We start from the raw sequence: 10,000 nt of genomic DNA, 5'->3' as shown, positions 1-10,000 counted from the left end.
CCAAGTTCCAGCTAAGTAATTTATTCAAAATTAACATAATAATGTTGTCTTGGTCATAACGAACGCAATGGACAAAAGCCGACGTACATTGTAAAAGACTTCAAAATGAATGACAAAAGACTTCAAAACGAATGTAAGCAATTCCAGTTGAAATAAAAAAGGATTTGTCCAACTCTAAATGTTGAAGATACTCACAAGCACAAATATGAAATAGACACTGGAAATTTTCGTTTTCCAAAGGCGGAAAGCTCTATTTCTTCGAATAAAACACGATCGTTCAACGGCTTAGTAACCTGGCACATACCTCGTGTTTGCGTGCAAGCATCGTCACTCGTGTTTGCGTGAAAGTGCTGGTTGGTAATGATTGTTTTTTATCCTTTATACAAACCTGGCAGATTTAAATGCTTTTGCAAACTTCGTATTGGTTTATGAGTTTTGTTTTGTTTGTCATTTGAGAAATTGTAAGTCAAGGACCAATTAAACATTTTCGCATCGTTCGCAAGTTATTTTCAAAGATTGACTCCTGCTTCTGTGATGTTGCATTGTGCTTATCCTCTAATTAAAGCCCTTTATCCTTGAGTTTGAGGTTTACATGTTCGATTTTCAGAGAACTTTTTCGAAACTCAAGGACAAAACGCCCGCATATACATGTACAACAGCTGCTGAACAACAAAACTATTAAGCGCTTGAGGCCCTGATTTTTTTGTGTATCCACATTTCCAGAAATCGAAGAATACAAGATTAGTGTCCCATGAACATTTGACAAAGAAATTAAGAAATTGCGTTTTTTGCCATCAAAAATGGGGGGTCGACTTATACATGGGATCGACCTATACACGGGTAAATATGGTAATTGAAGAGACATCTATTGAGGAAACAATGCTTGAAGCTTTCAGTTTAAATATGAGTTTCAACTGTAGGTAATAATGTCATGCTTGCGCTCACGGAGCACACGTCTCCTCTTTGGAGGAAGCAAATCATGAAGTATAATAATTATTATGAAGACAACTGATTATGTTCCTAAAGGGCATAGAGTCGCTATCTTTAATTTTAAGTCAAGTATAGTTGTTTTCTTTGTGGTGAAGCCAAACCTGTACATGTAGGGCCTCTTGAGAAACCGGTCAATTCTGTCTAGATATTTTCGCTTGTAAGCTGCACCCCAAACTTCAATCCCATACAAGAATACAGACATGACGAGCGAGTTAAACAAAATTATTGAGTTAATCTTTAGGATATCCACAGAATTTGCATACGCTAAGGTCGAACTTTGGATAGCATATTGTGGATATGGATCTCCCAGTTCGTAGCATCTTCCTGAAATGTTCTCAACCTCAGCGGCGGCAGTATCTTTGCTTTGCCTAACAGGAACATACATTGTAATGTCGTCAGCATACTTCACTAGGAGATTGTTTATTGGAGAAACAGCTGCAATATCATTCATAGATCATGGTATAATGGCTCATAACCCATGATGGCTTAGCCAATCAAAACTCTCGAATTGCATTATGCAATTATCCAGTTTTTAAGAGTAACAGGTATTTAATTTGTTTTTAAAAATATCAAATGACTTTTAACTTTGTAGAGAATAATTTGTGATCTTCTCAGTCACTTCGATCGATGGCCAAAATTCAGCCGGAGATCACGCTTTCTCAAGCGGCGATTTTCACCAGCAGCCAGCGCTTTGCGACATCCCTGACTCGGATACATTTAGATAGAAATTGGCTAAGCATATTTCAGGTTTTATGGAGAATCCGAATGAGAGCAATAATTTTTAAGTTTCCTCATTGTGTTGAGGTCCACATTATTGGTGAACTATAATTCACATTAGTAATAGTTTGTTTTATTATGACACATTTGACATGCAGAACAAGTTTGAATTATCACAGAATCAGTTTCTTTGTGACTACAGGGAAAATAGAATATTATCATACATTATAATTATATACTGTACTGTATCTGTTTTCAAATTTGGTAGGGTCACATGCAGTGGTTATGGGACAACGAAGGCAAGAGATACCTGGATTTGTTTGCTGGTATCGTAACCGTGAGTGTGGGACATTGTCATCCGTAAGTTTCTCAGTTCATAAAAGAGTTATATTAATATTAATTAATTAATTAATTAACCCATTCACACCTCAAACGCCCTAGGACGCCCCTCATTGTCGAGTAAAATGGCCTGGCGTTGGACAGAGTAATATCTACATTGTATTAAGTGTCACTCTCAGGAGTCAATGGGTTAATTAAATACACTATAATGTTATCTTGTTTAACTCTGCAGTGTTTCAAAGGGGGGCAGAGTTTTTGAATGGATGTAGACCACTGACTGCTGAACCACCCCCCATTGATAAGTAAAATCATCTCTCACTCTCAGGGGTCAATGGGTTAACAAGTTGTACAGTTCTGAATTTGTTACTTATTTCATTACACATTTCTATCACCCTTACTGATAGTCATTGGCAGTTGTTCAGGACAGGGTCTACAGGGTGGGGGGGGGGGGTGCAGCCCCAGGGTTGGGGTATTTTTAGTGTATACACTTAACAGCGATCAACCCCTCTGAGCTGACAGCAGTAAACAAATAAGCCTTGCAAACAATAACCAACAATTAATCCAACAAAAACTGGAATTCCTCGAATAAGTGCCGCATCGGGGTGCGGCGCTTATTCGAGGGCGGCGCTTCTTAACTTTTTTGTCCCAGATGTGACGCTTATTCGAGGGTGGCGCTTATTCGAGTAAATACAGTACTCTACTGCAATTTCACAGTCAAACAAAGCAGCTCACCACTGGACATCCATTTCACACAAAACCTATAAATTGAAAGGTATTCATTTAGTGTGGACAGTCGCCACAGCAATGATGAATTCACTTCCAAAATAAGCAACCGCAGTAGCCGGCCACACGACAGCGCGACAAACAAGACTAACCATTGTAAGTTATAACTCAATCGCTATTGGAGATTTTGCCGAAAATCGCAGGTTCAAGCTTTTCAAACGCTCTTATCTGGCTGAAAAGAACCAGTCCTAAACTGTGCCAAACATAGTTTACAAGTGCATTTGTTGCAGATACTGTAAATGTACTGCAATCCAATATAAAGTTATACTGTGTTGAGAGTTCGGTTATAAGCTATAATTGTATGAATGTACATGTACATGCAGCTGTAAATTGAGGGTTGTCTTTTCTTGATTATCCTTCTTATGCAAAAAAAGTTCATTCATTGTTCATTTTTTCAGTCATGTTACAAAAGCTGCCAAGAAACAGTTGGACACTTTGTGGCACACAACAAATATTTACTACCATCCAACCATTCATGAATTTGCTGAGCTTCTTGCATCCAAGATGCCTGGAAACCTTAAGGTAGTTTCAGAAGAGACGGCAGTGTAGAAAGTAATTATATGGGATTTTTGACACTTCATTTAAGAGACACCAATAATGTTGATCAGCACTTTTAAATACAGGTACATGAGTATGTAGTAATTTGTCCATTAGAAATAAACTCCAATAACATTTTGGCAATGTTTTCTGTACATTTGTATTCCTATCACTAGAAAAGTTTCCAAATGTTAAAATTTTGTAGATAGCAACTTATCCATGAGATACATGTACAGTACATGTACAATGTCATGTGTAAACAGTACACGTACATTGTCAGATACTGGGATACATGACTGTATGTCTCTAGTGTGACTGTGTAATATTCAAATCTGCATTACACGTACTTAGAACATTCTCCTGGAGGTGTGATGACTTGTGTGTATTGGCACAACATTTAGAAGTGTGCAGGCAATGATTTTCATTGTTTTCTTCTCTTGTCTCTACTGTAGGTCTGTTATTTTGTTAACAGTGGAACTGAAGCCAATGACATGGCTATTATGATGGCAAGAGCACACACTGGAAATTTTGACATTGTTTCTCTCAGGTCAGATATCTTGTGATGCTACTACTGAGATACATGTAGACCCTAGTGGAATTCGGGGGCTGATGTTTTTATGGATTGTTGTCATTGTTGAGTCGACACTGTAGTATGACAGTACAGCTCATGACAAATTGATCTGATAGACATCAATTCATACAGCTTCATTTACAATAAATGGTGCCACTGAATAAGCAGCCAAAATTAATTCAGAGAATTGCGATCCTACTGTAAATGAAAGGCACTCTCTGTACATTACATGTAGCTTGGCCACATCCTTGTTTGCATTTTGTCACACATGTACTTCACTCTTCAGTTCACTGTTTTACGGAAGTTTACATTGTATGTTGTCCTTTCCGATGAATGTGACATTGATTTTAATGTAGAAATGGATATCATGGCACCAGTGCTGGCACGCTAGGAATTCTTGCTCATAGCACATGGAAGCTGAATGTACCAGTGAACTTTGGCTTTTATCAGGTATGTGTTAGCAGTTACAATCAAAGGGCTCTATGAGCCAAATTGGGAAATGTGGAACAGTGTTCAGGTTAGCAATGGCTCAGAATTGGGTGAAATTTTCACAGGTGTTACAAAGACCTAAGAACTATTAAAGACCCCAGGGAAATAGTTTTTGTAGTGTGAAAACTATGACTAGAGTCTTAGCTTTCGTACAATGTAGTACGAAAACTAAGACCCCTTTTAAACATTGGAAATTACGGGAAAAAAATCTGGCAAAACTAGATTTGGGCACTGGATGTTGTCTGCATACATTGTTCAATTTAACAGACACAATGTCATGACACAATTTGAGTGTTGTGTAACAGAAAAAAAAAAACCAGTGGCATTCGTCGCTGCTTACTTATTGGCATGGAAACGAAAGGTAGGTTCTTTTGAATAGCGAGAAACTCAGTCTGCTAACCTTTTGGTTGTAACCACAATGTCATTGTCATTGAATAAGGTTTAAAAAAGAGAGATTTGATAAATTGATTTCTGTTTAGACTATGAACCCAGATGTCTACCAAGGCCCTTGGGGAGGAGCCCATTGCAGAAATTCTGTTGCACAGGTAATAGTTAGTGGTGCTTTTTGCTTAATTGTCATTTAGGGAATATCAACAACTCAACTTGATAATTTGTTAACTTTGTTTGACATTGTTCATTGCCTTAAAGGTTAAAATGTACATTTTTTTTTCTCTAGAGAAGAGTTCTTTGCAAAAGATACCTGGGTGTTTTGTACATGTTGAGTAATTGCAGTTTTGTCAACTTGGATGATTTTTTTGTTTTGTTTTTGCAGACAGACAGGCCTTGCAACTGCTCACCTGGTAAGCTGAAATTCAAGAGCTCATGGCAAATACAGTAAGGCCGACGTAGCTCTAAAATAATTGTTATGGATAAAGCTGTCACCTGAAATAGTGGTTTGAAGTAAACCAGGGCATTTCAACAGAATGAAAACAAGTTTCCAAAATCTTATTCCTCTTGTTTTTTTTTTCATGGTATTGCATTTGTTTTTGTCACACGTCTTTGTGTAGCACTTACTGAATTGCACCTCCCTCCATGGCATTACCATTACAACAATGTATTAACCACTTGGGATATATACATTTATTTGAAGGTGAATGCATGGCATCTAAGATGTATGTTGATCAACTTAAGGATGTCTTGGTGCACTCTACAGCCAAGAAAGTTGCCGGATTTATTGCTGAACTTATTCAGGTTAGACTGTAAAGATGTCCTCACGCAAAGAAACAGGCAACTGGCCCCAGTTGTTTAAAGTCTGTATAACTCTATCCAATAGATGTAGGTCACCATCCAGAATGTAAAATATACTTCACTTTTTAAGTCGTGCAAGGTTTTCGTACACACCCTAATTTAGATGTGTCTAGAGTGTGCCTATTCATAGCCTGCGTAGCAATTAAGCATTTCCTCGCGGGTACATGGAACATTTTTTTTATGTTTTGGCCGCACAATTTTTGTCTCGCCCTATTTTTTGCACAGATGTGACTAAAATGAATACTCCAAAATAAGATGAGACACTTAGTGTTGTGTATATAAAGCAAGAAATGATCTTGTAAAGTCTTTACTGAATTTAAATATGATGTCACCACAAGTAAGATCAACTTAAAGCAGTTTCATCGTGTAATGATTCACTGACCCACCAGAACAGTAATGAAAGGTAACCATATCTAGTCGTCGCTTAGGCCTAATCACTGGAGATCAGTGCCAAACCCAGCAGTTATTCTCTGCCTAAAAAGGTGATGTTTATCTGCCAAAGCAGGTTAACACTGAGGTTGTCAAGTACTGCACATATACTGCCATGTAACGTCACCAAATGTTTCACCTGTATATGTGTCACGAAGTGTCTCACCTTATCAAACCTGATTCAACAACATCTCAAGACGAGGCAGTATTTTCCCTGGAACGCTGTATATCTGATATTCGTGCCTGCATGACTAACAACTACATTAAGCTGCATGATACCAAGACTGAATTTCTGGTCATAGGATCTCGTCAGCAGCTGACTAAAATCAAAATCGATAGCTTTCGTGTTGGCTCAACAGAGATAAAAAAAAGTCTCATCAGATCGTAACTTGTGAGCTTGGTTCGACACGTCTATGACAATGACCACACACATTGGCAAGGCCTGCAGTAAAGCTTTCTTTGTCTTGTACAAAATAAAGCAGAAGGTTCCTATCAGAAATAAAGCAGAAGGTTCCTATCAGAAAAGGCTACTGTTACACTTATTTACGCTTTCGTTACCTCACATTGTATCTCACTTTTTTATGGTGTATTTAAGTGTCAAATAGATCGACTTAGTCTTAAATGCAGCTTCACGTGTTACTCAACAGGTCCCTAGATACAGTCATATAACACCAGTCCTGAAGAGTCTACATTGGCTTCCAATTGGTTTTCGAGTAAAGTTCAAAATCGCTTTACTAGTATTCAAAGCCCTCAAAGGAATGGTGCCATCCTATCTGAGTGGGATGTTACAACCAAAGCCTACATCACGCTATTCCCTGCGTAGTAACAACGAAAACCTTTTGATCATTCTTCGAACAAGATGCAAAACTTTTGGTGATCGTGCATTTGCAGTGGCGGGTCCACAAATATGGAACAATCTTCCTCTACACATTAGAGAGACTGAAAACCACCTCTTTTTTTCCTTCAGATTTTGAAAGTGTGATTGCTCAACACTTGACTGGCAAAATTTTAAGCTTTGATTTTTATCCAAAGGCTATTTACTTTGAGTGTAAGTTTTGGATTTCACGGTCCGCTATTACTCACGTTCCAAACTGACCGATTGGACCTCAGAGGGTTGGATCTAGGGAAGAGAGACGTCATTTACTCGCTAGCTTAAAATTTCAGCGTGTAAACGAAGCTTATTATATATGTAAAACACGAGTTTAAAAGTCTGACAGCCCTAAGCTCCGTACACGCGCATTGCATTCTTAAACTATTGAGTCTCCTCGATCCAGCTCTGTCAGAAAAAATTCCAGTTAAAATAAACAGGTGTCTATTTGAGATCAAGGCTTAAAACTTCGATCAGTTTCTGTTTAGTTGACATAGTTTTGAAATCCAAAGAAAGTGAAAATTGTTTTCTTGATCGTAGTAGCACTTTAAGGACATTTTTAAAACAAAACGTATTATAGTAGCATCTTGACTTTGTACATATTTTAACTATTTAACTTTTTTTCTATGAATTGTAAAGCGCCCATAGTTTTTATATAGTCACTATATAAATATATATATATATATATATATATTTATTTTGGAGTGTCCATTCTACAGTCATAACCATTTATGCATGGCCCAAACATCACAAATATTCCATGTTCCCCCCACGGAAACGCATGTTACAAAGGCTAGCATATTTGTGGTTACGAGAGGAAATACAGGAATCATTGCGCCAGACTGAAACTGTTAGATGGTGACTTATACACCGGCCTCTTACCATGGGCCCTTTGCAGCTTTGTGATCACATGGTACAAAAACCGCCATACTGGAACGCAAATTGCCTCTGGGACATCTAAAACAAAAAAAATTTAGATTAACTAGCTTTGTTTTAGATGTCGCAGTGCGCAATTTGCGTTTCAGTATGGCGGTTTTTGTACCATGTGATCGCAAGCTGCAAAAGGCCTATTCGTCGATGGAAGCACTGTCATTTATTTCACACGTGACCACCAAAACTACGTCATCTGAAGATTTCCAGAAACCGCAAGTATTTATTGTTTGCATGTTTTTCAAAGGACGACACTTCAGTGTACGAGGACTTGACACGCGCTTGCAGAGAAAGAAAATCAATTGGTTTTTGCTCATTAAAGCGGTTATTTTTAAGGTACATGTACAGCGTTGCGTGGCCGTCGAGATTTTGTGGATAGAACAAAAACAAGAGACCACTCGCAGTTTAACACAATTTTCGTAATTTTGCCATATTCTCGTTGATCCTGTTTAACATTTGAATGCCAGGATCGATTCCAACATCGTTTATCCTTGTTACATTGATACTTCTCTTTGTTTCAGGGTGTAGGGGGTTCAGTTCATTTACCCAAAGGATTTCTCAAGGGTGCATACGAGCTCACACGGGAGCGAGGTGGAGTGTGCATCGCAGACGAGGTGTTGTGTGATGTTTATGTGTTTGTTCAACTTTTACGGGAGCAATCAGCACTATCTAAAGCGAACGTCACGGTCTCTTTTTTTTTCCCAAGGTTCAAACAGGGTTCGGTCGTCTTGGTACCCACTACTGGGGTTTTGAAACTGAAGATGTTGTTCCTGATATTGGTAATATGCTAATACTTTCTGTAGCAGCATTGTTGTCAACCTGTGATAGCTTTTTCATCCGATTTTGCGAGAACCATGAAGGATTAGTACTGTTTAACAACAGCAAGGTAGAAAAGTTAAGCGACGGTTCTGCAACACTGCCGCCGTCACTGGTAACTGAACAAGTCAGTACGTAGTAGTAACAATGAAAAGATGCGCGCGCGCGCGCGCGCAAATAATTTGAGGGCAGAAGCGTGCAGCTAGAGCCAAGTTCCCAAATAAATTGTATGTAAAACGCATTTCCTCGCGCGTATTTGTCTTTCCTGATTTGCAAACTTGCTGCTGCTGTCCAGCAAAGTGACCCTGTATCAGTACATGTACATGTCGCGCTACTTTCTTCTTAAAGAGGTTTCAGAGAGGTTAAGGTGGTGTTCCGAAAGGGGTTACCAAGTCTGCGGTCTGCCTCTCCGATGCACGAAGGGCCTTTGCGGTTCGAAATGTAGTAAATAAACTGGACGAGGATGCACGTAAAGTTTAAGAGCACCCTGACCCCGATCGTGATGGAGGCGAGCAGAGAGAAGGGACAGAGAAGCAAAACATTGTTGTTTTATAATCCGACCAATTTGTCTTCATTCCTTGACTACTGGAAACCGGATGAAATACTGTAATACTTCATTGCTATACTACGGACTGACTTCATTTTTGTCATATTTTCAGTGACCATGGCCAAAGGTATCGGAAATGGATTTCCTTTGGCTGCAGTGGTAACAACACCGGGTGAGCATCAAATCAGCGTGTGATATCATACACTGCGTGCAGTACATACACACTTAACCGCAACCCATAGGGGCTTTTCAGGGCTAATGAAACGAAATCATCGAAACAACAGAACAGAACAGCAACTATTAAGAAACTCAACTGGTCGGAGGCAGTGCAGCCTATAGGATGAACCACGGAATCAAGCAGTGATCAAAGCGGGTCTTGAACCTGGGATGTCCAGATCTCAAGGAAGTGCCCTAACCACTAGGCCGGCCGCATTGTCTCCTGACACATCGATACAATTTAAGCATTTTATATCAATACTCGATAATCAGGAATGAAATGAAGAGGTTGTTTGCCTGCCTCTATGTATTAAAGTTACGTCTATCCGTCCTGCATGCAAGCCATTCTCAGGAATAAATTTCGGAACTGAAAATTATTCTTGCAACTACGAACTTCCCTTTCTTTCTCTTTTTTAGAAATCGCAAAAAGCTTTGCCCAAGCTGTCCACTTCAACACATTCGGAGGGAACCCTATTGCCTCGGCCGTTGGAAAAGCTGTGTTGGAGGTACCGTATCTAGA

At 39.0% G+C, this 10,000-nt stretch overlaps 1 protein-coding gene across 1 annotated transcript in view; it reads left to right on the top strand.

Moving 5' to 3' along the window:
• Nucleotides 1-10,000, top strand: part of LOC138059025 (alanine--glyoxylate aminotransferase 2, mitochondrial-like) — a 20,918-nt gene that overhangs the window by 4,133 nt on the left and 6,785 nt on the right. Inside the window, exons 4-14 of the mRNA XM_068904517.1 lie at nt 1,976-2,067; nt 3,228-3,351; nt 3,819-3,913; nt 4,294-4,387; nt 4,906-4,971; nt 5,199-5,226; nt 5,517-5,617; nt 8,423-8,515; nt 8,608-8,680; nt 9,377-9,436; nt 9,898-9,986. Coding sequence (XP_068760618.1) covers nt 1,976-2,067; nt 3,228-3,351; nt 3,819-3,913; nt 4,294-4,387; nt 4,906-4,971; nt 5,199-5,226; nt 5,517-5,617; nt 8,423-8,515; nt 8,608-8,680; nt 9,377-9,436; nt 9,898-9,986 — 915 coding nt within the window. The remainder of the gene's footprint in view (nt 1-1,975; nt 2,068-3,227; nt 3,352-3,818; nt 3,914-4,293; nt 4,388-4,905; nt 4,972-5,198; nt 5,227-5,516; nt 5,618-8,422; nt 8,516-8,607; nt 8,681-9,376; nt 9,437-9,897; nt 9,987-10,000) is intronic.

This window comes from Montipora capricornis, chromosome 8 (genome assembly GCF_036669925.1).
Source record: "Montipora capricornis isolate CH-2021 chromosome 8, ASM3666992v2, whole genome shotgun sequence".
In the NCBI taxonomy this organism is placed as follows: domain Eukaryota; kingdom Metazoa; phylum Cnidaria; class Anthozoa; order Scleractinia; family Acroporidae; genus Montipora; species Montipora capricornis.
The sequence above is the reverse complement of the archived record's forward strand: the minus strand, read 5'-3'. Positions and strand labels throughout refer to the sequence as shown.